This window comes from Theropithecus gelada, chromosome 12, assembly GCF_003255815.1.
Source record: "Theropithecus gelada isolate Dixy chromosome 12, Tgel_1.0, whole genome shotgun sequence".
Lineage (NCBI taxonomy): Eukaryota > Metazoa > Chordata > Mammalia > Primates > Cercopithecidae > Theropithecus > Theropithecus gelada.
In genome coordinates, this window is record NC_037680.1 from 3,279,288 (window position 1) to 3,305,739 (window position 26,452).

Sequence of the window (26,452 nt, forward strand, 5' to 3'; positions counted from 1 at the left end):
TCGGGAGGCTGAGGCAGGAGAATGGTGTAAACCCGGGAGGCGGAGCTTGCAGTGAGCTGAGATCTGGCCACTGCACTCCAGCCTGGGTGACAGAGCGAGACTCCGTCTCAAAAAAATAAATAAATAAAATAATTTTAACCTTATAAAACCCAAGAATATGTCTATGTAAAAGAACTTGGTTACATGTTTGCTAGTATTTCTTTGAAAAATGGAGTTATTTATTTTTATTTTTATTTTTGACAGAGTCTCACTCTGTCACCCAGACTGGAATGCAATGGCACAATCTCAGCTCACTGCAACCTCTGCCTCCCAGGTTCAAGCAGTTCTCCTTGCCTCGGCCTCCTTAGTAGCTGGGATTACAGGTGCCCACCACCATGCTCAGCTAATTTTTGTATTAAAGAGACAGAGTTTCACCACGTTGGCCAGGCTGGTCTCGAACTCTTAACCTCAGGTGATCCACCACCTCGGCCTCCCAAAGTGCTGAGATTACAGGTGTGAGCCACCACGTCTGGCCTAGTTATATTTTTACAAAACAGAAGTATGTATGAGAAAATTCGCCTTTTAAAAAAAAAAAAAAATCTGGCTCTTTGCGGTCAGTTTTCTATAGTAATCTGAGAGCATGCTTTACAAAGTTGTTTTAATGAAGGCTGGTTATATTTCCCCATTCGGGAAATCCAGATAAAACCATTTCACAGATTGGCTTTCTGTAGGGGTATTTCTATATAGGTATAGGACAAGAATTCTCCATTTAGGTGCACATATTCTCATATTTTAAAAAATTGGCCGGGTGCGGTGGCTTGTGCCTGTAATCCCAGCACTTCGGGAGGCCAAGGCGGGCGGATCATGAGGTCAGGCGATCGAGACCACGGTGAAACCCCGTCTCTACTAAAAATACAAAAAATTAGCCGGGCGTGGTGGTGGATGCCTGTAGTCCCAGCTACTTGGGAGGCTGAGGCAGGAGAATGGCGTGAACCCAGGAGGCAGAGCTTGCAGTGAGCCAAGACCGCACCACTGCACTCCAGCCTGAGCAATAGAGTGAGACTCCATCTCAAAAAAAAAAAAAAAAAAAAATCACTGAAAAAATTTAATGTTTTACTATTAAAGGGTTTTTTGTTTGTTTGCACTTTCCTAATTTTTTTTCACTTAATTTTTCAGAATGAACCTAGTGATCGAGAAGATGGCCTCACCAAAGGACATCATGTGACAGACTCTGAGAATGATGAGCCCATAAATCTTAATGCTAGTGACTCTGAAAGTGAGGAGCTTCATAGGCAAAAGGACAGTGACTCTGAATCTGAGGAACGTGCAGAGCCTCCCGCAAGCGATTCTGAAAATGAGGATGTCAATCAGCACGGGAGCGACTCTGAGAGTGAAGAGACCAGGAAATTACCTGGGAGTGACTCTGAAAATGAGGAGCTTCTTAATGGGCATGCAAGTGACTCAGAAAACGAAGATGTTGGGAAGCACCCCGCCAGTGATTCTGAGATTGAGGAGCTCCAGAAGAGTCCTGCTAGTGACTCTGAAACAGAAGATGCTCTAAAACCTCAAATCAGTGACTCTGAGAGTGAGGAACCCCCAAGGCACCAAGCCAGTGACTCCGAAAATGAGGAGCCTCCCAAACCTCGAATGAGTGATTCCGAAAGTGAGGAGCTTCCTAAACCTCAGGTCAGTGATTCGGAAAGTGAGGAACCCCCCAGGCACCAGGCCAGTGACTCTGAAAACGAGGAGCTTCCCAAACCTCGTATCAGTGACTCCGAAAGTGAGGACCCTCCGAGGCACCAGGCCAGTGACTCAGAAAATGAAGAGCTTCCCAAACCCCGAATCAGTGATTCAGAAAGTGAGGATCCCCCAAGGAACCAGGCCAGTGATTCTGAAAACGAGGAGCTACCCAAACCCCGAGTCAGTGACTCTGAGAGCGAGGGGCCTCGGAAGGGACCTGCCAGTGACTCAGAAACTGAGGATGCGTCCAGACACAAACAGAAGCCAGAGTCAGATGATGACAGCGACAGGGAGAATAAGGGAGAGGATACAGAAATGCAGAATGACTCCTTCCACTCAGACAGCCATACGGACAGAAAAAAGTTTCACAGTTCTGATAGTGAGGAGGAAGAACCTAAAAAGCAAAAACTGGACAGTGATGAAGATGAGAAAGAGGGTGAGGAGGAGAAAGTAGCGAAGAGAAAGGCGGCGGTGCTTTCTGATAGTGAAGATGGAGAGAAAGCATGTAAGGAACTACCTCGGGCTGTTTATCAGTGGCTTTATTCATTGTGTGAGCTTGTAACTGTGGAACGGTGTATCCTCTTGGTATGTCAGATCTGTAGTCTGTTACTCAGCTTAATATTCTAAAATATCACTAGGACACTCATTTCCCCTGGTTATCATTAGCTAAGCTTAATAGTAAGTTTCCTTTGAGTTCTGTTAGCATATATTAATCTCTGACTGCCTCAAAGTGATAAACCACATGTCAATAGGAGTATAAAATACTCAGATTTTTTTGTTTTAAACTTAAAGAGGTAATGTTTCAAAGAAAAATGTTTACGTGAAAACCCCTAACTGTATTCAGTGTGAGCTGCGGGTCTCTTTGACACTTAGTTCACTAGATCCCATCCAATCAGTAACTGAGCTCCCACAGGTACGTCTTTTCATTTGTTAAACCTTGTTGAATATTCAGATACAGGGAAACTTTGAGGGGATTCTATTTAGAGACACCATCTCTCTCTGGAGTGTTTCAGTCTCCGCCACTACCTAAGACTCCATTTTCACAGATAGTAAGTTTTACTTGTTTACTTTTTTATGAAACTTATCTTTGGAAAAGACATATTTCATTATAACCTGACAGTTCTTATAGGAGAAGGAAAAGGTACCAGACATGTTGCCGATTTGTTAAGGAAGATGGGAAATTTGAAACTGACCAGCAATGATAGAGGAACGTGGAGACTATTCCTAGAAAGAAATATGTAGTCCTTTTTAGTTCAATTGCTACTAGGCAGCATAGAAAGGATGCCAATTTTGCCCGTCAATCTAGTTTTAATTTTCTTGATTCCCCAAAAGGAAAGGTGACTGCTTTTACGTTGATGATATCTTTCTTCATCTTTTGGCCACTTTTTCTTAAGTAAAATAACAGAAAATTTGTAAGATGACTCTAAATGAGCCATTTAGTTATTTTAAAAATTCTAAACCATGTGTCAGGAGGCCCTTTGATTGAGATTTTTTTTTTTTTTTTTTTTTTTTGCCGCATACTGCCATTTTAAAGCATCTGTTATGCTTTGTAATACAATAACCATGATAAAATAAAATTAATGATGATTTTCTTTTCAACAGCAGCAAAGAAGAGCCGTGTTGTCTCTGATGCAGATGACTCTGACAGTGATGCTGTATCAGACAAGTCAGGCAAAAGAGAGAAGACCATAGCATCTGACAGTGAGGAAGAAGCTGGGAAAGAATTGTCTGATAAGAAAAATGAAGAGAAGGATCTGTTTGGGAGTGACAGTGAGTCAGGCAATGAAGAAGAGTAAGTGACAGTGTAACATGAGTTTTCAGGGGTTCTTAACTAGGCAGTACAGAGGGGTCTGTGTTGTAATACAATATGTCCTACCTAATTGCATGTCTTTGGGGATTTAGTATTTTAGTTCCTGAACTGAACACACTACAATGTGGGTGAATCTCAGAATTCATCTCAGAATTAACATGTTAAATGAAAGAAAGCAAAGAGGACATATGTGATTCCATTTACATGAAGTTCAGTAGGCGAAATTTATCTGTGGTGTTGGAAGTCAAGGTGGCAGTTGTCTCTAGGATGTGGAAATTCGGGGACCAGCTAGAAGGGGCCATGAGAGAACTTTCTCGGGAGGCTACATGAGTGTATAGGGTGCTGGTTACATGAGTGTATACGTTTGTTAAAACTCATTGAACTGGACACTGAAGATCTGCACATTTTACTGTATGTAAATTCTATTTTTAAAAAAATGGTTCCTATGCAAATGAGAAGAAAGCAAATGAATGTTTTTATATTTGTCTACTTTCTAGAAATCTTATTGCAGACATATTTGGAGAATCTGGTGATGAAGAGGAAGAAGAATTTACAGTAAGTATAAGATGGAAATATTTCCTCCTTGGCTGTGCTTTTTTTGTTGTTTTTATGGCAGTGATGTAATTATAGATGATTCTAATAAGTAGGATGTATTCAAGAGAAAAACATCTTTGTGATGTATTCAGGAGAAAAATCTAGAAGAGGGATTCAGGAAGTAAAATGAGCGGGTATATACAAAGGCATAAAAGGAAGCTAGTGGGCAAAATTGAATTAAGGGGGAAGGGACACATTGAAACAAAGAAAGGCACTTAATAATGCTAAAGGGCAAGATTCACAGTAATTGGGGAACTTCCGATTTTCACAACGGCATTCTGGGTGATTGGGCTAACCCTTCTGCCAAGCACAACTAGAAAAGCTAGACAAAATATATAGAAATCTGCTCATTATCTAGGAACAAAGTAGCAAAGAATTACTAAGCCAAGAGAAACCTAAAGTGGTAACTCAGTGTTTAGAAGTGCTTTTTCTGTGGGGGTGTTTACCTGTCAGGCCAAGAGGCTACTCATATTTTTGACAGCCTCAAGACTTGGGGATAAAATTTAGAATTCGGGGCCTATTGAGGTTAGGGGGCTTTGTAAACCCCATACTCTGGATTGAGACTTCAGAGAGCAGCACCATTGGGTTCAAGGGGAAGTAAAATAGCCTTTGCTCAGATTTTAGGCCATCTTTGAATCTTCTGGCAGACTAGAGAACCTCAGTCTCAGAAATAAGATGACAGTGGTTTAAGTTTTTCATATATACAGTACAATATACAAAAATAACATTAAAAGGAAACTAGTAATGACAGACAATAGAAATAGACTTAGAGCCCTAGATATAGGAATTTTAGATATCACCTTAAATATGTTCAGGGAGATAAGAAACAAGATTAAAGATGTCAGAGCAAACAATTTAAAAAGGAGAAGGCAAATTTGGAAAAGAACCAAGTAGAAATTTAGAACTATAAAAATACAGTAACTGAAATTAAAAACTTGGTGGACAGGTAGGTGCAAGTAGCTGGTAGTCCCAGTTACTCGGCGGGTAACTGGGACGGTAGTTGGAGCCCAGAAGTTCGAAACCAGCCAGGGCAAAATAGTGAGGTCCTGTTTGAAAAGAAAAACAGGGCAGGAGGGAAGAAAAAAACCAGAAAACTTAGTGGTTCAGTTTAACAACAGATTAGACATACTTGAAAAGAAAATTAGTGAACTGGAAGATAGGTTAGAAGGAGGGATCTAGAATGAAGCTTTGAAATACACTGTTATAGAAAAAAGTAAAAGACATAGACTATATATGAAAAGTTTTCACAAAAAATTGGAATAATGAAAGGAGAGGGAAAATTACATGTATAGCAGAAGCAGTATTTTAAAAAGAAATGATACCTAAACCATAGATTCTAGAAGTTCTACACATTGCAAGGAAGATAAACAAAAAGAAATCTACACCTAACTACATCATAATAAAACTGCAAGAAACCAACGAAAATAGGAAAGTGTAAAAGCCACAGGAAAAAAAATACATTCAGAAAAGTAACGATTAGACTAACAGCTGACTTCACAACAGAAACAATAGAATCTACTAATGGCAAACCTAGAATTTCGTTAAATTTAGCCAAAATACTTTCCAGGAATGAAGATGAAATAAGGAGGGAATTAATTAACAATGTACCAGCTGAAGGAAATACAGAAGGAAAGAAATGCAAGAAAGAATGATCTCAGATGGAAGGTTAGAGATGCAGGAGGGAGAAAAGAGCAACAAAAGTATGTGTATAAGTCTAAATGAGTATTGACTATACAAAATGAAATGTGTTTAATGTGGAATATATATAAAATGAAAACATGACAGCAGTGAATTGGGAGCATACGTGGAATTGAAGTGCTTGCAGGCCTTTGCGAATGTCTGTGAACGTACATTAGTAAACTGATGGGGTGCGTGTTGTAGTCTCTAGAGTGACCACTAAAGACTAAAATGGAATGCGTAATTTCTAAACTAATAGAGGGGGGAAAAAATGGAGCTAATCAGTCGAAAATGAGCAGGAAAGGAAAAGAACGATAGGACAAGGGACAGTTAGAAAGTAGAAAGTATTACATGGTAAAACAGTAGATTTAAATTTTGATAATATCAGAAATTAAATTAAATGTAAATACTGAATGTTCCAGTTAAAGGACAACAATTGCCAGACAGGATCTTAAAAACCAGCCAAATACTGTTTTCAAGAGATTTGTCTGAAACAGAAGGTAAAGCTGAAAATAAAGGTACATGAAAAGGGACTTCATGTAAACATGGACCAAAAGAAAACTGGTGTGGTATCTATAATATTTTAAAAGAGGGAGGTAGACATTAAGGTAAAAAAAAAAAAAAAGTACTTGAGATAAGGAGGTCACTTTATATCGATAAAAAGATTTTAAAATTGCACCTAATAACATGACTTTATATATGCACACATAAAAATCAAAAATTGATAGAACTGAAAAGAGAAATGGACAAATCCATAATCTAAGAGAAATGTAACTGACAGAGGAAGCAGACCAAAAAAAACAGGGACGAGTCTCTATATAATCCAGATATAATCATTTTTGGCAGTTACGAATGTTAAAAATACCTTTCATTTTGTTACTTCTTTTTCACTTTCTTAATGGAGTCTTTTTTTAAAAAAATTTTTAACTTTAAAATTTTTTTAGAATATCTTAAATTCATTCCTTTAACATGGAGTCTTCTGATGAACAAAAGTGCTTAATTTTAACATAGGATCAAATTTACCAATCTTTTTCTTTATGGTGAAAACTGAATTGTGCCTAAGAATTTTTGCCTGTCCCCAAGGTCATGAAGATACAAGTTATCTTTTAGAAGCTTGATTATTCAGTCTTTCACATTTAATTGTATAATTCACCTAAAATTGGTTTCGTATGTGATATGAGGTAAAAGTTAAGATTTTTTTCCTTATCTGGAGTATCCAGTTGACCCAGCACCATTTATTGAAAAGATCATCCTTTCCTACTATTCTGTAGTGCCATCTTTGTCATATATCAAGTGTCTGTTTTTTTTTTTGTTTTGTTTTGTTTTTTTTTTTTTTTTTAGACGGAGTCTCGCTCTGTCGCCCAGGCTGGAGTGCAGTGGCGCGATCTCGGCTCACTGCAAGCTCCGCCTCCCGGGTTCACGCCATTCTCCTGCCTCAGCCTCCCGAGTAGCTGGGACTACAGGCGCCCACAACCGCGCCCGGCTAATTTTTTTTTTGTATTTTTAGTAGAGACGGGGTTTCACCGTGGTCTCGATCTCCTGACCTTGTGATCCGCCCGCCTCGGCCTCCCAAAGTGCTGGGATTACAGGCGTGAGCCACCGCGCCCGGCCATCAAGTGTCTGTATATATTTTCCAATCTGTTTGCCACTCAGAAACTTAAAGCCTGCTTAAATAGTTCTTGGGTTAAAAAAGCAATACTTATTTTTAACCAATGCAATAGAGAGTGAAGGTAGATGAATTTAGAATCAAATTCAGGACAATAGTGAAATAAGAAAGTAAGCCTAAGGAAAATATAAAGGAAGAATTGATTCAACAAATGTTTCAGAGACTGCTTGGACACTGCCTTCATGGAGCTCATACTTAGTTAAGCACCGTATTGTAAGAATAAGGTATACTTACCTATTTTGGAGACTTAACATCAACTTGGTTATAGTTTCAGTTCAGTGAGAAAAACAATATACTAGGTGAACCACTGAGAAAGCCTCTAAGTGTAACACAAAAGGTAGACGCCATAAAGAAAAGACTGGCCATTTCATTTACATAAAAATGAAAAGTTATGCCTGGCAAATATTAGCATAAACAAAAACTGTACAAATGTGGGGATTGTACAGTTCTTGTCACTTGTAGAGGGCTATATCTAATTTTCAAAGAGATTTTACATAGTGATAAAAAGATGAACAGTCCAGCAAAAAATGCGCATAGGATATTCAGAGTTCACAGGGAAAGAATGACACATGGCTTTGTAAACGTGAAAAAATGCCCAACGTTACCCCCATAGTAAGAAAATGCAAATAAAACTACCCTGAGATTTGTTTTTCCATCCAGAGATTGGTGGATATCAATGTTTGATAGCCTGCTATAGTAGTGAGGACGTAGGGGAACAGGAGTCCTCATGCTTGCTGGCGAGATAATTGGTATAACCTCTATGGAATACAGTTTGGCAAGTATTTCGCAATTTCAAATACGTAAAACTAAATGTGACTAGGCAAATAAGTGAACAAATCGTAGTTACAGCCATATTGTGAAATAGTCTAAAGCCTTGAAAAAAATGACAAGACTTAATACTGACATGCATTGGCCTCTAGATTCTTTTCTTAAATTTGGAACATGCAGAGCATTATCCGTACCCACTCTGAATAGTATGCTTCCATTTGTATAATAAGAGAGGATGCGAAGTATGTGTAGAAGTGCTTATATAAACGTACATTGTTTCTGGAAGGAAACGCAAGAAACCTAGTAACACTAGTGGCTGGAGAGGGACCTTTTGTTATGTACCTTTTGATATCTATTGAATTTTTGTTCTTTGTGAATGAATTAATTTAAAAATGCAAAATACTAAGAACACTTAATACAGAAGAAAATCTGTAAGGAGGTTGTGATAATTTTGCATTTAGGGTTTTAACCAAGAAGATCTGGAAGAAGAAAAAAGTGAAACACAGGTAAAAGAAGCAGAAGATTCAGATTCTGATGATAACATAAAGAGAGGAAAACAGTAAGTTTGTTTTTAAGGAATTTGTTAAAGAGAAGTTAAAAAATCAAGGTAGAGACTATTAAATTTTCATTTTGGTTCCCGATTAAGTTTAGGAGTGGATCTATTCCTGTTTTTCTCCATTTACGGTGTTGTCAGTGAATTACCTGCTGTTGTTACTTGTTTTCATTTAGCCTGTGCTTAGATGTCTTTCTTTGTGGAGTTGTATTTATATGGCACCACACTTAATTTATGTTTCACCAAATAAACTCTTATGAAAAATAACCTAATTTTAAAAATACCTTTTTGAGAGAAAAGCTGATTTTATGGGGCAGGGGAAGTAAGTCTAACATCTTAACTACAAAATATTACTTGACCATATTTCACTTACTTTTGTTGAGCTAGTTGGAATCTATGTTCAGAAAAATCTGATATCGTAAAAGATGTTATACAGTAATAGAAGGATTAGTTACTCTTTCCAGTTGTAAAGATGTTTTTAAAAAGTAGTTTCATTTTGAATTCCTAGCGGCATGCAGTAATTAAACCGAATGAGTCTGGTAGTACTTCTGGAAATTGAATTGATATGATAGTGGCAGAGATTAACTTCCTCTTTTTTAAGTGGAATGATTCTGAAGAAAGCCATAAAGGTTTGAGGTGCTTAGCAAGCCTATAGATTTCCATGTGTATCTCTCATTATGTTTTGAGAGTTATACTTCTTATCACTGAAAAGCGGCAGCTTATTTTTCATTTTTTCTGCTCATGATGTATAAGACAACAGCATTCAGATAATGAACACCTTCCTAGTCCAAGAAAGGGCAGTGCCACTAAAGCTGAATGAGTCCCCTCAGTTGGAACTTAAAATGTACTTTCTCAAACCGATAGATGCAAGTGTGGATATACTGCATGAGAAGTTCCGGGCTATTAGTGATTTACATGTGTATATATATGACAGGGTAGTACAGGAATTGAACATAAAGTCTAGGATCAACTGTTCTTTTAATAGCAAGTTGTAAGTACAGTCATGCGTCGCTTAACAGGATATATTCTGAAAAATGTGACATTAGGTGATTTTGCTGTTGTATGAACATCATAGTATTATACAAACCTACATGGTATTGCCTACTACCCACCTCGGCTGTATGGTAAAGCCTATTGCTCCTAGGGTACAAACCTGTGCAGCATGTTACTGTACTGAATGCTGTAGGCAGTGGTAACACGATGGTATTTGTGTATCTAAACATAGAAAAGGTACAGTTAAAATACAGTATAGTTGGGCGTGGTGGCTTATGCCTGTAATCTCAACATTTTGGGAGGCTGAGGCAGGAGGATCACTTGAGGTCAGGAGTTCAAGACAAACCTGGGTGACACATAGTGAGTCCCTGTCTCTACAAAACATTTAAAAAATTAACCAGGCATGGTGGTATGGGCCTGTAGTCTCAACTATTCAGGAGGCTAAGGTAGAAGGATGAGCCCAGGCGTTTGAGGCTACGGTAAACTAGGATTGTGCCACTGCACTCCAGCCTGGGTGACAGAGCAACACCCCAACTCTTTAGTGTGTGTGTGTGTGTGTGTGTGTGTGTGAGATAAAATATGGTACACCTGTTTAAGGTACTTGCTATGAATGAAAGCAGGACTGGAATTTGGTCTAGGTGAGTGGTGAGTGAATGTGAAGGCCTGGGACATTACTGTACACTACTATAGGCTTTATAAACACTGTACACTTAGGCTACACTAAATTTACAAAAAATATTTTTTTTCTTCAATAAAAAGTTAACCTTAGCTTACTGGATGGCCACCGTCGTATTCGCAGTTCGTCATTGACCGAAACATCGTTATGCGGCGCATGACTGTACTTGCACTTTTAAAAGAAGGTAGCACTTCATTGAGTTAGAATTAAGAAATTTGGTGTTATTAATTGTGGTGAAAGTAAATGTGTATTTAAAAGACAACTTGTATTTCACTTGCTTTTGTTTACTGATTTAGTATGGACTTTCTGTCGGATTTTGAGATGATGTTGCAGCGAAAAAAGAGCATGAGTGGCAAGCGCAGGCGGAACCGCGATGGTGGCACCTTTATTAGTGACGCAGACGACGTCGTGAGCGCCATGATCGTCAAGATGAACGAAGCTGCTGAGGTGAGTTGTGTTGCTTCTAGGTTCACCTTCTTTTCCTCCCACTGAGTTTATTGGATGCCCTTTTTTTGATGCTTAACCCTTAAATGACAGTTAAGATGCTTTGCTTTTTGTAATAAAGCATTTACTGTTCTAAATTTTAATCATGGAAATATTTTAATTTTTTAGTCACGTGTTTAGAAAAAGTGAAAAGATGAAATATTCAGTAAAATGAAACGTTTTAGGTGAATGGCTTTGCTAGTTTCATGGGGCATGGTTTTATTCTCAGATTTGGCTAGTTCACCACAAAGTTTAGTTTCTTCATATATTAAAGGTGTTACAAATTCATGTGTTGTTCTCTTGCTCCTGATCAAGACATGGCTTCTTCCATTGCATTGTAAAAATCTGCTCAACTTATAAAAATTGGCCCAGTAGTATGTTTAAAAAACAAGTTCAGATCTTTTGGAGACACTGAGAGTTCAGCAGTGGATTCAATGATCTGTGTCTAGCATTTCTTTCAAAACAATTCAAGAATGGAGGAAAGTAGCTAAAAGAAGACTAGCCGTGTGTATTTAATTGTTGAAATGTATGCAACAGGCATATTATTCTACATTCTGTATTTGTAGACTTTGAAATTTTTCATAATTAAAAAAAATAGAAAAAACTGCCCAAGTAAATACTGAAACTCTTCTTTGATATAGTATATTCCAATATCATACAACCTCACACCTGGAAAATTGTCCCTAGTATCATAAACCAAAATTTCCCAGTTGTAATTTGTACCTTTAATGAACTCTGAAAACTTGACAGTCATGCTAATATTCTAACTTAAAATGGTTTCTCTCAACTTGTAGTTGTTAAATAGTTTTGTGGGTTTGACTGACATAGATACAGAGCTTGGTGCTCTGCAAAAGATCCATTCTTAAGTTACTCTTTCTTGTAGGAAAAATTGTTTCTTTGAAAAACTGTTACTTTATTTTAAGGTTCAGAATTACAGTGAATTCAATATTAACAATGAGTACTGTTTTAAAAAAAAATCTTTGTTTTTTTTCTGAATAGGAAGACAGACAGTTGAACAATCAAAAAAAGCCGGCACTGAAAAAATTAACTTTACTGCCTACTGTAGTTATGCACCTTAAGAAGTAAGTGTTTTGTTTTCTTTAAAATGTCTTTTTCCTTTTCATGGAATGATAATTCAAATGATGTACTGGTGTTCTAGGAATACTAAATAATGATAGCCTTCTATCAGTTCACAGAAAGATAATGAATAAAATTTCCTAAATTATATTTCTTCATAAACTTTTATTAAACCTTGATGCCTGGTGCAAACAGAACACATAAAAAATTGATACTAATGAAAGAAAAACTTGGAAACTACTAATTTTGTGTGTTTTTGTTTTTGTTTTTTGGTAGAGACAGGATCTTGCTATGTTGCCCAGGCTTGTCTTGAACTCACTGGGCTTAAGTAATCCTCCCACCTCATCCTCCCAAAGTGCTGGAATTACAGACATGAGCCATTGCACCTGGCCCCTAATTTTGTTCTTTATAGACAGTTTTTGGTCTAGTAAAATTACATTTGTTTTCTCCGTGTGATGGAAAACAGTAAATCTTGGAAGACCCTACCTGAAGGCTGCATTGTCCAAGGCTTGTATGACTCTAATGGGTCACAATTATTGGTCCTTCTGAAGTAATGATGCCCTTTTTGAGTAGATCCTTGTTTCTAACTTTTTTCGTTGATTTGCTTTTTTTTTTTTTTTTTTTTTTAGAGACAGGATCTTGCTGTGTTGCCCAGGCTGGTCTCGAACTCCTGGGCTCAGGCGATCTTCCCGTCTCTACACCCGAAAGTCAAAGTACTGGAATAGGATTACAGGTGTGAGCCACCACGCCAGGCCCCGATTTGCTCATATTTCTGAGCAACCTTGCTTTCCCTTTGAACTAAGCCGTAGCCTACTTTTGATGACTGAGGAAATGTATTGGTGCATCAGTGAGCCACCACCAGCATGGCCTAGAGCGTCTGTAACTAGAAAATTTCTCCCTGTGTTCTAACAGGGAAAACTCTCTGTGGCGGGTTTTATGTATATAATGTCTTGTTTTCTATTAACATAACTGATTCTAGTACATGAAATGGAATTTAAGTATTATTTTATTGAGGGTGTTTTTTGTTTGTTTGTTTGTTTTTTGTCCTGCCAGCAGAGTGCTGGTCTCATTGGTGTCCTGCAGAGAATAGCAATTCTGGGTTCACCACCATGTACAATTTTTCAATAATCACTATTTCAATAGATTGAACATTATTTTTTTTTTAGTTGAAATGATTGGAGTTAATTGTTCTTACTGTCTGTACCATTCATATCAGCATTAATTTATCTTGCGTAACTTGAGTTTGTTTTGTTTTCAGCAAATCATTTTTTGTCAGGTATATGCGTTTCTGGAAGATAAGAACTAAATGTCACACTGCTTTTGAAACCAGAATGGTGTTCAGTAAATACCAAATTTATATGAATAACTTTTTTAAAGCAGTTTTTAGAAACATCACTAACTATGTAAGAAAAGTCAGAAGATACAGTAGAACCAAGGTTCACGGAAGTTTTAAAGATTCTTCTTATTACCGCAGGCAGGACCTTAAAGAAACATTCATTGACAGCGGTGTGATGTCTGCCATCAAAGAGTGGCTCTCACCCCTGCCAGACAGGAGCTTGCCCGCACTCAAGATCCGGGAGGAGCTGCTGAAGATCCTGCAAGAGGTTAGAGACAGATCATCTGACTGTTCTTCATTAAGTATCTGTTGTGGTCTGTGTGGTCATAACCTGTGTAGTTTACAGTGTTTGTATATGTTCTCTCTGCTACAGCCTGCCCGAAGAGGGGTTGGAAAAAAGGAACATATCTAGTAAAATGAGCGTGAAAGGGAAGACCTTATAAAACTTCATGTAACTATTGCATTGAAGGGAAAAGATCTTAGAGCAGCTGTGATGTGTCTGAGAAGAGTAGCACAGTAGTGGGCAAGTTCTGGGGAGACGTGACGTAGAATGAACACCAAATTCAGAGTCATAGGAACCTGCATTTGAATCTTGAGCTGGGCCACCTTACGTAGTTGTGACACCTTGGGTAAGCTATTTAACTTCTGAAGCAATTCCCAAGGAGCCTCCTATGCCACGCACTGTGCCAGGTGCTTTATATATGTATTGGTTCGTTTCTTCCTCACAGTAAACTGACAAGGTAGGTGTACTATTTCCATTTTACAGATGAGGGAATTAGATTCAGAGAAGTTAAATGACTTGTCAAGGTTACATAGCTAGAAGGTGGCTGTGTTTGGGTTCAGTCTTAGGTCTGTTGGATTCTGAGGCCTGTGCTGGCTCCTGTATTAAACTGCTAACCTCTAAGTATGCTTAGTTCATAGTTTCTCACATTGTTAGGTTTTACTTCAACTCAGCTGTAATACTGAACTCTCAACCTTTTTTGTTGTTGTTGTTTTTGTTTGTTTTTGTTTTGTTTTGTTTTGTTTTTGAGACGGAGTTTTGCTTCTGGTTCCCAGGCTGGAGTACAGTGGCACGATCTCGGCTCACCGCAACCTCCGCCTCCTGGGTTCAAGCGATTGTCCTGCCTCAGCCTCCCGAGTAGCTGGGATTACAGGCAGCCACCACCACACCCGGCCACTTTTTGTATTTTTAGTAGAGATGGGGTTTCACCACATGTTGGCCAGGCTGGTCTTGAACTCCTGACCTCAGGTGATCCACCCGCCTCAGCCTCCCAAAGTGCTGGGATTACAAGCGTGAGCCACCGTGCCCGGCCTGAACTCTGAACTTTTGATGTGGACACAAAGTTATCTTTGTGCTCTATTTCTGTAGATCCTGAAAATGGAATTTTTTATTTGTACTATTGTGAAGGCGCCAGGTCTCTAGTATAGATTAGCAAGACCCCCAGCTTCTGAGTGATTAATGTGTGTGTATGTGTTTATGTTCCCCAGCTGCCTAGTGTGAGCCAGGAGACCCTGAAGCATAGTGGGATTGGACGAGCAGTGATGTATCTCTATAAACACCCCAAGGAATCAAGGTCCAACAAGGACATGGCAGGGAAATTAATCAGTATGTACATTTTCCTTTTCGTTTGCTGTGTTTATGTCTGTAGATAAGAGAGAGATGCGTATATATAAAAGCTGTATTTTTACTAGTATTTGTTTTGAATGAGTCAGTAAAGTGGAATCGAAAGTTTTGAATAGCTTCGTACAGGTACCAGCCTTTTCTTTTAGACTTTAAAAAAACCAAACAAAACAAACCTTCTCAGTATAATTAAGTATACTATTCATTATTAAAAATAGCAAGTAAGGCTGGGTGCAGTGGCTTAATGCCTGTAATCCCAGCACTTTGGAGGCTAAGGCGGGCGGATCACAAGGTCAGGAGATCGAGACCATCCTGGCTAACACGGTGAAACCCTGTCTCTACTAAAAATACAAAAAATTAGCCGGGCGGCCGGGCGCGGTGGCTCAAGCCTGTAATCCCAGCACTTTGGGAGGCCGAGACGGGCGGATCACGAGGTCAGGAGATCGAGACCATCCTGGCTAACACAGTGAAACCCCGTCTCTACTAAAAATACAAAAACTTAGCTGGGCGAGGTGGCAGGCGCCTGTAGTCCCAGCTACTCGGGAGGCTGAGGCAGGAGAATGGCGTGAACCCGGGAGGCGGAGCTTGCAGTGAGCTGAGATCCGGCCACTGCACTCCAGCCTGGGTGACAGAGCGAGACTCCGTCTCAAAAAAAAAAAAAAAAAAAAAATTAGCCGGGCGAGGTGGCACGCACCTGTAGTCCCAGCTACTTGGGAGGCTGAGGCAGGAGAATCACTGGAACCCAGGAGGTGGAGCTTGCACTGAGCCGAGATCGCGCCACTGCACTCCAGCCTGGGCAACAAGAGTGAGACTCAGTCTCCAAAAAAAAAAAAAAAAAATCGCAAGTAAAAAGTATGCGTTTTCTAGTCATGGGTCGAGAGCATGGAGAGAGAGGGGTTAGATTGCAGGCTGTGGTGTTGATATTACCTGGATTCAGATCATGAATCCACCACCTACCTTACTGCGTTTCCTTAGCGAGTGATTTGTGCTCTGTAAAATTGAGATAATTATGTGTTTTCTTCTGGGTGACTTTAAAGATTAAATGAGAGGTTGTGTCTGAAGCATGGTGCCTGGCACATAGTAAGTACTCAAGAAACAGTCCCCGTTGTTGTTGTTGCTTGCACATTGGTCTCCAGAACCTTTTTGCACGTTCTTATTTAATGATGCCAGAGAAGTCTAAACCAAAATTTATGTGATCAAGCATATTGTTTGTGAAATTATTCAGTTTTAAGAATGAAACCCGTGTTCATTTTTGTTATCCTTCTTAACTCTTCCTATGTTCCATGTTGAAAAGGAATTTTAAGAACTTCAAGGCTAGATTGAAAAAGTAACTACTACATTTGAATATAATAATTATTTTTCTTTTGAATTGCTAAGTTTGTCAAAAGCTTTTAGAGAAATGTAAATTTCTTCTATAAAACAGATATATACTGCTGTCTTTGATCTTGTTAGTAGTCTGCAGTTTACTGCCTATTAAGTGATAAACTTTTGGTGCTTTTATGCAGTGGGTTTGCGACTTTCTTTTTTTGCCCCAGACTGAGAAAAGCAGAATATCCCTCCTGGTGTCCATGACTTACTCCAGCAGCGATTCTGAATCCATAAGTGGGGTCAGTGGGGCGATTGTAAAAGACTTTAGACCCCCTGAGAACCCCTGCTTCCTTCTTTGTGTGACAGCAGCCATGTTCGGTCTATAAAGGTCCTTTCTCATTTGTATGGTGTATTAAATGTAGCGGTAAGCTACATTATGTCTCAGAACAAAGGCATCAGTTGGCTCCTGGACTTTGACTGACTGAACAGTGGCATGTACTTTCTTTCATGGTCATTGTAGCAGCTATATTAGACTTAATGAAGTACAGAGTCTCCATCCATACTGTTAAACTGTAGTTTTTACAGATATAGACCGTTTTGTAAGGTAGTGGTGAGGGAGCTTGTTTTGGGTTAGGATAAGAAAGCAGAATTTCAAGACTTTGTATTTCCAGTAAACTTAGAAATTAGTTTACCTTTTAAAATAAATAAAAATTTTAAATAAATGTCTTTTATGAAATGTCAATCCAGCTAATTGTTGACTATCAAAGTGTGTCACATGTTACTTTCTTTAAATCTCTGTGGTGATCTTTTACATTAAATTTTCTGAATCAGCCAGAGTTAGTCACGATACTGGCATTTTGCTTTGTTTATCCTATAAATTCTTCTGAAATAATGGCTCTTCAAGGAAAGAGTATTCTAAATGTCTAGAATATCCCCTCACACTAGGGTGCAATTATTTGAAAAAAATGGTAGAGGAAATGCAATTTTATGGGCAAAATAATTGATTTTTTTCTTACTACAGATGAGTGGTCTAGGCCTATATTTGGTCTTACCTCCAACTACAAAGGAATGACAAGAGAAGAAAGGGAGCAGAGAGATCTAGAACAGATGCCTCAACGACGAAGAATGAACAGGTATGAGGGAACAGGTATGAGTAAGTGGAATACATGTTATTGTTGTAGTAACTCAGTTTTAAGTAAGATCATTAGGAAACCTGCAAGATGATAGAATTTCCTTTCCTCTCAGCTTGATATATCTACATAATTCACAATATCCTTTTAGTTTAAATGTGATAGTGTGTAGTCAGGGTCCCGTCCTCCTAACCAGACCTTTCTGGGTCAGTTTGTTGGAACAGAGCCTCTTTCACGATACTGATTGCTTGTGTTCCAGCCACTTGCAGAAAACAACTTTCTGGGTTGCATTTCTGAGTTCCTAGAATAAAAAATGTTATAGGTTTGGTTTGTATCAATATAGTGGACATACAGTTGCATCTAGGAGGACAGGGTCATTAGTTACAAATATGGCAATTACGGCTCACCCACAAGGAAACCTGTTATGCAGATGAATACTAAAATGAGTAGTACTTTTTAAAGATTAGGAGTTATTTTCCCTGATCCATCGTAAAAGAGCTATTAATAGTTATGGTCTAAGTTTGATATTTTAGTTTGCTCTTTTTCTGAGTTATTAGGTTCTAATATTCCTGGTATCTCCTTGTTTACTTTTTTTCCAGCACTGGTGGTCAGACACCCAGAAGAGACCTGGAAAAGGTGCTGACAGGAGAGGAGAAGTAAGGTTTTAATGTTAAGTTTTCTTCCTAGACTATGTAGAGAATTTCCGTTTGCTGCTTTAAGAAAAGTAGTAAATGAAATGATGTTATGTTCTCATTCACTGGAGGTGACTTTCATTTTAACGTTTAGTATCTACAAAGCATTGTATTGGGTACTCTGGGGATGTAAGGAAAATTGAGAAAACACTTCATTCAAAGATTTTTTTGCTGCTTGCTAAGTGCTAGATTCCTTGTTGTGATCTGAGAATTTAAAAACAAATTAAAAATAGTCTATGCTCTCAAAACAAGGATGATAGGCAAAGGGAGGTCTTTGGTAAAGCCATGGGGTAAGTGTGCCAGGTCTGTGTTTGGAATGGCAAGTAGACTGAAGGGGTTGGACAGTAGTTTGGGGCCTGAGGTGGGAGAAGATAAGATTGGAAATAATAGACCAGTGAAGGGCTTTGAATCAAGATGAGGAATTTTTGCATGCCTTGTGATTCCCCACGAAGTTGTTGAGACTGGATGTGAAGCCATCTGGTTTGATTTGATTTAGGATGCTGATGCCAATGGCATCGTGTAGGATGGGTTGGAGGGCAGTGGGACTGAGGCAGTGGTACAGCTAAACAGAGGTGGTAGTGGGGGAACAGAGGGGTGAGAAGATATTGCAGAGGCAAAGCTGTCATATGTTGGTGACTTAGTGGGAGAGAAGATGGCTAGAGTTAAAGACTTCAGCCAAAATTTTAACCTAAGTGCTGAGACAGTGTTCATTACCTTTCACCAAAATGGAGGGAGAAGTGGATTTGAGGAAACGGGCAAGTTCTCTTTTGAGCATATTAAATGTGAGATGCCTAATGAGATAGTCCTATAAATATTATGGGTCTAGAACTTGTAAAGAGATGTTTGGGCTAGAGACCTAGATTTGATGGTTCTCTCCATAGAAAAGATTGTTCAGTCAAGAAAGTATAGAGTAAGAAATGAACTAAACCATTTTGAAAGGGGGCATAGCCAGGCAGAGTAGCCAGTGAAGGTGAATGAGCAGCTGTGGTCCTATGTGTTGGAGCAGAGCCTGGAGGGGAATGAGGCTGAGCTGGAGGTGGCAATGGCAAAAGCATGGGCCAGTGGCAGGTGCTGCAGAAGGCTTTGTGCGGGTGAGTTGGTAGTCAGGCAGCATCCAGATTGCAAGAGGAGAATAGGGGATGAGCCAGAGGAAGCAAGTTTGTTTAAGAAGGAAGTTGATGATGAGGCCGTGCTTCAGAAGGAAAGTAAGAGTTACAGGGAATTTTCTTGGCAAGCCAATTAACCTGTTCATACGTATATGAAGGTTATAAAAGTTTAAGGTTGGCTGGGCACGGTGGCTCACGCCTATAATCCCAACACTTTGGGAGGCTGAGGCAGGCGGATCAGGAGGTCAGGAGATCGAGACCATCCTGGCTAACATGGAGAAACCCCATCTGTACTAAAAATACAAAAAATTAGCTGGGCGTGGTGGCAGGCACCTGTAGTCCCAGCTACTTGGGAGGCTGAGGCAGGAGAATGGCACAAACCTGGGAGGCGGAGCTTGCATGAGCTGAGATCATGCCACTGCACTCTAGCCTGGGCACCAGAGCGAGACTCTGTCTCAAAAAAAAAGTCTAAGGTTAAAAATGGGGTAAACTGTACAAGAGAATAGAAACAATTGAGAATTTTTTACCCTTCTCTCCCCATCCCCAATAGACACACATAGATCCGCTCTTTACTAGTTACCTAAAGGCTGAATGGTTTGAATGCCCAGGCATCTATAGATAGGCTTTACTTTGGAAGGTTAGTAATCTTATTTTAGTCTAGCATGGTTGCCCACGGATTTGCATAGAACTAAATACATACACATAAATGAGTGCAAGTGAAACTGGGGAAGTGTAAATGAGATCTGTGTACTGTATCAACATCAGTATCCTGGTTGTGATACTATACTGTAGATTTGCAAGTTGTTACTATTGGGAGAGACATTGGATCTCTCTCTGTATCATTTCTTACAACTTCATTTGAATCTGTAATTATCTTCAAAAGATTTTTACAAAAATAAACATTAAAAATTACTGTAGGAGTTGTATATTGAAAAACTACTTTATGGGCATACTGAGAGTTTTGGGGGGTCATTTGACGACTCAGTTCTTCACAGTTCCTCATCTCACAAGTGAACTCATGAGTGACTCCACTAGACAAGAGAAAAGGGGATTCATGCTGGTGGGACTAGCCTTGGAAGGCAGAGGGGCATGAGTATATCTGAAGCTGAGGAGAGGAGAAAATGATTCATGGAGATGCAGAGCAAGTTGGCTTTGGAAGAGAAGCAAGGAATGCACACTGGAGTGTGTGTGGTGACAGGCTAGCTGAGAGGCGGCAGGAGGGTGGATGGGGTGACCTGAGGTGGGGAGCAGAGCGGTTTGGAACATTGCAGCTGAATGGGTGGATGTAGAAACAGTAGTGTGAAATGGCCTGTGTGCCCCAGTGTGGTTGGCCACATAAGCAACATGCTCTTCCTCTTCCCTTTTTCAGGGCTCTTAGACCTGGAGATCCTGGATTCTGTGCCCGGGCAAGGGTCCCAATGCCCTCAAACAAGGACTATGTGGTCAGGCCCAAATGGAATGTGGAAATGGAGTCATCCAGGGTAAGCAAGTGGAGGATCGGCAAGGTGGATCTCACCTGCAGATTACTATTTTACTCTTTACTTCATGCGTTAATAACCCTTGTAGCTCTTAAGGCTTGTCTGATTCAGAGAGGACTGTTTTCTGGTCGCTTATCTAGCCAAACCACAAACTGAGCAATAGAGAAAGGAAAAGTCTTACCCAGGATTAAAGTTTATTGCTGATGAACTTTTCCTCAGACCTAATGCAACATTATCAGGTAGAGAAGTTTGTTTTTATTAATCCCTTCAAGTGAGGCTTGAAATTGAAACCTGGTGTATTCTGATACAGTGAATTTTTTTTTTTAATAACCATGAGAAACAGAGCTTACATGCTTCAGCAGACCTACCTCTCCCTTTCTCTTAGACAGTTTAAGCAATTCCGTTGGCAATAATTAGGGTAGACGCTTACTCTGTTATCACTGTAAATACTGCTCAGTAGATCTTCAGTGTTTCTCCGTAATCTCTTTTTATTCTCCAATCAAACTACTGCTTCTAGCCTGGTATTCTTAAAAAGGGCCTAAGCCGATTGGAAAAGCATAAGAGGCGATTTGCAGAACAGAAACGACTCAGCAAAGTGCATCGTGCTGTCAAGTTCAGCATTGAAGGCAACAGGATGCCCCTGTAGGCCTGGCCCTGCCAGAGTGTGTACACGAGAGGTATTCCCAAGGAAGCATGTACTGTGCATGGGCTTGAATTGTCAGCAGTCAGAGTGAAACGTGTGTGTGTGTGTGCTTTCTGAATCAGAAGAGGCCGCGTCTGCTTTTAGTTTCGAAATAATGACCGTAACAGGCACCTTGGGCTATGCAAGGCCTCTTGAATATTTAGAAATTTTGACATGGAAGCCCCTTTCTTTATCAGTATCCTAGAGACTAATAGATAATTACTTCCCTAATATGCATTTGGGTCTTCCTGACTGGTACCCATTTTTATGAAAAAGGTTTTTGTTAGGACCCAGAATTACAGTGATATGTGTTACAGGCTGTAAACTGGTTAGCGGCTTCTCGGTGGGAAGTAGCTTGTTTTCCTGCTGTCAGTGGCTCAGCAACATGCATTTGAGGACTCCTTGCATAAAGCCTTACACTAAATATTTAGGAGATGAATTTGATTAACCCATACTCACAATGTGGTCAGAAATGAAAAAGACTTTGGAACGTTCATAAGCCCGACTCACTGATCCGCTGTGCTTTGAGATTAATAGTGGCACCTTTGTTGTGGAGTACATACAGTCTGTGTGTTGCCTGCCTTTTGTGCTTCTCCATGACCCCTGCTTTGGCAGCTGTTTCCACTGACTCCACTCTCCTACCTGCCAGTTCATGTTGCTGTTAAGTGACTATCAAAACAAAATGTACTTTCTTATTTCTTGAGTATAAATCAAGGGTAGAGAAGGACTAGTTCTGTGCCAAGAACTTCCTCCTCTCTTTCCTTTTCTTCTTTCTTACTTGTGCCCATATCCATGTCCCTGACCACCTCTCCATGTCCCCTGCACCCATTTCTTTTTTGCCCTTCTGTCCTTTTTCGAGACGAGTCTTGCTCTGTCGCCCAGGCTGGAGTGCAGTGGCGCGATCTCTGCTCACTGCAAGCTCCACCTCCTGGGTTCACACCATTCTTCTGCCTCAGCCTCCCAAGCAGCTGGCCCGCCACCACGCCCAGCTAATTTTTTGTATTTTTGGTAGAGATGGGGTTTCACTGTGTTAGCCAGGATGGTCTCAATCTCCTGACCTAGTGATCTGCCTGCCTCGGCCTCCCAAAGTGCTGGGATTAAGGCGTGAGCCACCATGCTTGGCCAACAATTTGAGGTTTTAAATGTATTTCCAGATATGCCTTGAACTTAGTTTTTATAATTATAGAAAATTTTTAGGTACTAAGAGAAAAATTATTCACGGTCCTAGCATTCAAAAGCAGTTTGACATATTTGTTGTCTTTTTTTCTACTGATGACATTAATTAAAATTATACTAAATATCAGCCTGGACAACATAACAAGACTCCATCTCTACCAAAAAATTAAAAAATTAGCCAGGCATGGTGGCATGCACCTGTAGTCCTAGCTTCTTGGGAGGGTGAGGTGGGAGAATCACTTGAGCCCAGGAGTTTGAGGCTGCAGTGAGCTAGAATCCTGCCATTGCACTCCAGCCTGGGCAACAGAATGAGACCCTGTCTCTAGAAAGAAAAAAAAAATACACACACACACACACGTACACACCCACAGAAAATGACCAAATTATAATTTGCTTTTTTTTTATTACGTATTTTATTTCTTTGTAGAGATGGTCTCACCATCTTGTTCAAGCTGGTCTCAAGCGATCCTCTGGCCTTACGGGCGGGAGCCACCACGCCTGGCCATGAATATAATGTGTTTATTCATTCCTTTATGGTTTCTGATTTTTTACTCCTAAATAATGTAGTAACCTGTGCTACATTGTATTTTTTATATGTTCATTTACTCCATGGAATACTTTTAAATAACAGTAAAATGACAAAAGCAATGGCTATTTTTTCATGAACTTTTAAAAATACAGAAAACAGACTAAATTAGTGCCATGTGTAATACCACTTCAACTTAACGTTAACATTTTAGATTATGTCTTTTTTTTTTTATATGTATGCATAGACAATATTACTGGGTTTTTTTTTGTTTTTGTTTTTCCCAAGAGACATTGTGATCATATTCTTTTATACCTTGTTGGGTTTTTTATTTACCATGGTAAAAATCCATTTGAGTAAGCATTCTTGAGTGATTTCGCATTGTGTCGTCACACAATTGTGCCATAATTGAAGCTGCTTTTGGTCTTGTTCTGGTGAAGCAGTGTAGCACACACTCTGACTTTCTAAGGAAGTGTAGTGTTCCCTTGATGAATCTGGAGGGAGATCATTGAACTCGGTGTGTGAGGTACTATGGTCTGTCTTTTCAAACTTGGGGTAACTAGGCATCTGCAACTACCAGTCATGTATTTTGTAACCCACTGGTCCGGGTGTGTCCTGATTGCTGAGGCTAGACGGATCCATCAGGGCTTAGACAGTTAGTGAGGGTCCTGGGAGTAGGCGAAGGGGAGTCCAATTAGTGTGTGGAGCTGCTGGGAATTGTGTAGTTGGCAGAGATTTGAGCAGGTAAAGCTTCCGATGTTGACCGAGTACAAGTACTAAGATCACGGCACATCCTCTGAAAGGAAGTCAGATATATGGGACTGTCCAGGAGATCTGGGAGATAGTGCGATGGTGGCATAGCTCTTTCTCATCTGACACTTTTTATGCTTACTCAGAGTACTAATACCAAGTATTGAGACTGATACAGAGTAATATTTGAATTGAGATATTCCTAGAAAGATAGGTCAACATGGCTCTTCATCAAGAATGACTTCGAGTTCCTTGCCTAGTGCTCAGCTGGCTTCATGTTGGGGTTGAGGCTGGGTCCAGAGTTAGGATAAGATTTGGAAGGCTACCGGACAGAAAAGAAGCTCACCAGGCTGGTATTGAACCCAGAGTGTCTCCCAGGCCCCACTTTATTTTAGCATTCTTTTGAATTGAGTTTCAGAGGTGATTCAGTAGTAAACGTATGGGGAGAAGAATTAGAAAAACCCATCTCTTTTTTTTTTTTTTTTTTTTGAGACAGAGTCTCGCTCTGTCGCCCAGGCTGGAGTGCAGTGGCCGGATCTCAGCTCACTGCAAGCTCCACCTCCTGGGTTTACGCCATTCTCCTGCCTCAGCCTCCCGAGTAGCTGGGACTACAGGCGCCCGCCACCTTGCCCGGCTAGTTTTTTTGTATTTTTTAGTAGAGACGGGGTTTCACCGTGTTAGCCAGGATGGTCTCGATCTCCTGACCTCGTGATCCGCTTGTCTCGGCCTCCCAAAGTGCTGGGATTACAGGCTTGAGCCACCGCGCCCGGCCAACCCATCTCTTTTTAAGCACTCACCATTCTTAAACATCTAAATTGTTTTACAACAGAGTCGGCAAACCTTTCTAGCATTTCTAAAAGATGGCAGTTTCTTGGAGACCACATCTTTGCAAGACAGTATTTTCAATATAAAATAGCCCCCAAACCAAACCTTTAAACATAAAGGGCAAGTGGGTAAAGACTTAATATTCTTTTTGTGTCAAGTATACTTAATGTAAATCTAGTTGCTTGTGAAGTAGTAAAATAGTAATAGCTCCTACTATTTTGTACACTGACTATATGTGCTCAGCCTCTGTGCTTGGATCTGACATCACTATCTCATTTCCTTCTCTCAGCAGTTCTGGAAAGAGGACCTACCATGGGTGTGCTTTGCCCAGGGTCACAGAAGTCACTGCATCAGAGCAGGGATTCACCCCAAGTCTAAAAACTCAAGAGCTCCCGCACTTAGGGGTTCACTTTACTAATCATCTAACCTCATTTATTATGCTTAAGGCTTTTTCTCAGCTGACTTGACTTTGTTTTAGGTCATTCTTTTCTATGCCAGCACTGTTTGAAAGTGTATGTCAAGTGGTTAGCTCCACATTTGGTCTTCGAAAGGGAGAAGCATGCAGTTCAAATGTAATGTACATGATGGAATACGGAGAATCATAGTTTCAGTTTCCCCCCCTTTCTCCCATCTAGGAGACCTCCGTGGACTGCAGCAAAATTAAAAATAAAGCACAGACAACAGAATTATTCTTCGTTGAGAGAGTTTAATATGCGTTTCTTCTTATACTATTAGAACAGTCTGTAGGCTCTGTTCTTGAGGTCATAACACACATTCTGGTTATTCTAGAGCTAGGAGCTCTTCTGGTTGCTAACTTTCAGTTAAAAGAAGATGAAAGACAAAACTAGACTTATGTATTTCAGTAGTTTGCTCTTTAATTTTTCCCTTACTCTTAGTTTCAGGCGACCTCCAAGAAGGGTATCAGTCGACTGGATAAACAGATGAGAAAGTTCACAGATATCAGGAAAAAAAGCAGATCTGCCCACGCAGTGAAAATCAGCATTGAGGGCAACAAAATGCCATTGTGACCTTGCCTGGAATATGTCCCCGTCTCTACTCTGAGAAATGCGCAATGGACTCTTTGGAGAAAGAAGATATTTTAAAACATTTTTAGTGTGTCTGTCAATGGTTCCGTGTGTATCAAATGTTGTCATAGGACTCGCATTTCTCTCAGTTATATTTAAAACTGTTTGTTGTGTACTTTGTACAGAGGAATACTAGTCATACTTCTATAAACTTTACACAATAAAATTTCATTCTCATTTCGGGGGGCTGTCTCTTCATTTCTTAGAGGATGCATTCTTAATAGGGGCAAAGATTGTTTCTCATTGTGTGGGAACAAACCTTACGATATTACAGGGGTTTGTGACCTTTAGAGGTTCAATCCTGCCTGATCGTGGTATAATGAGGAATTTATCTGGCCTTTGCCCCTGGTTGCTGGCAAGGAATGTCTAAAACCTTTGTGGTTTCCTGAGTGATAGAGTGTCTCTGTTATGCTAATGAGGTGACTGTGTGGTGGGTTTTAGGATGGAGGCTGGCAGCCTCGAACCCCTGGGCTTAGGTGATCCTCCCACCTCAGCCTCCCAAGTAGCTGGGACCACAGGCACGTGCCACCTGATGAAGAGCTCTGGACCCCACAGCTCAATGAAGCTTCTTGGTTGGTGAAGGCATTGGTGTGCTGGGAGGGAAAGGATTCCCCTCTCTGGGGACAGGGGCACAGAAGCTCTGCCTTCCCTCCCAGACCTTCCCCGATGTATCCCTTCATTTGATTGGCCCTCCTAATTCATATCTTCTATAGTAAAACTA

The 26,452-nt window shown here is 40.0% G+C and overlaps 1 protein-coding gene across 1 annotated transcript in view; it reads left to right on the forward strand.

The window, feature by feature from the left end:
* The window catches only part of IWS1 (IWS1, SUPT6H interacting protein), a 47,133-nt gene extending 21,227 nt beyond the window's left edge, over positions 1-25,906 (forward strand). Inside the window, exons 3-14 of the mRNA XM_025404563.1 lie at positions 1,156-2,224; positions 3,322-3,511; positions 4,027-4,084; positions 8,696-8,793; positions 10,753-10,903; positions 11,939-12,021; positions 13,491-13,620; positions 14,841-14,958; positions 17,303-17,414; positions 18,011-18,067; positions 20,579-20,690; positions 25,543-25,906. Coding sequence (XP_025260348.1) covers positions 1,156-2,224; positions 3,322-3,511; positions 4,027-4,084; positions 8,696-8,793; positions 10,753-10,903; positions 11,939-12,021; positions 13,491-13,620; positions 14,841-14,958; positions 17,303-17,414; positions 18,011-18,067; positions 20,579-20,690; positions 25,543-25,674 — 2,310 coding nt within the window. The 3' untranslated portion in view covers positions 25,675-25,906. The remainder of the gene's footprint in view (positions 1-1,155; positions 2,225-3,321; positions 3,512-4,026; positions 4,085-8,695; positions 8,794-10,752; positions 10,904-11,938; positions 12,022-13,490; positions 13,621-14,840; positions 14,959-17,302; positions 17,415-18,010; positions 18,068-20,578; positions 20,691-25,542) is intronic.
* Positions 25,907-26,452: the final 546 nt, after the last annotated feature.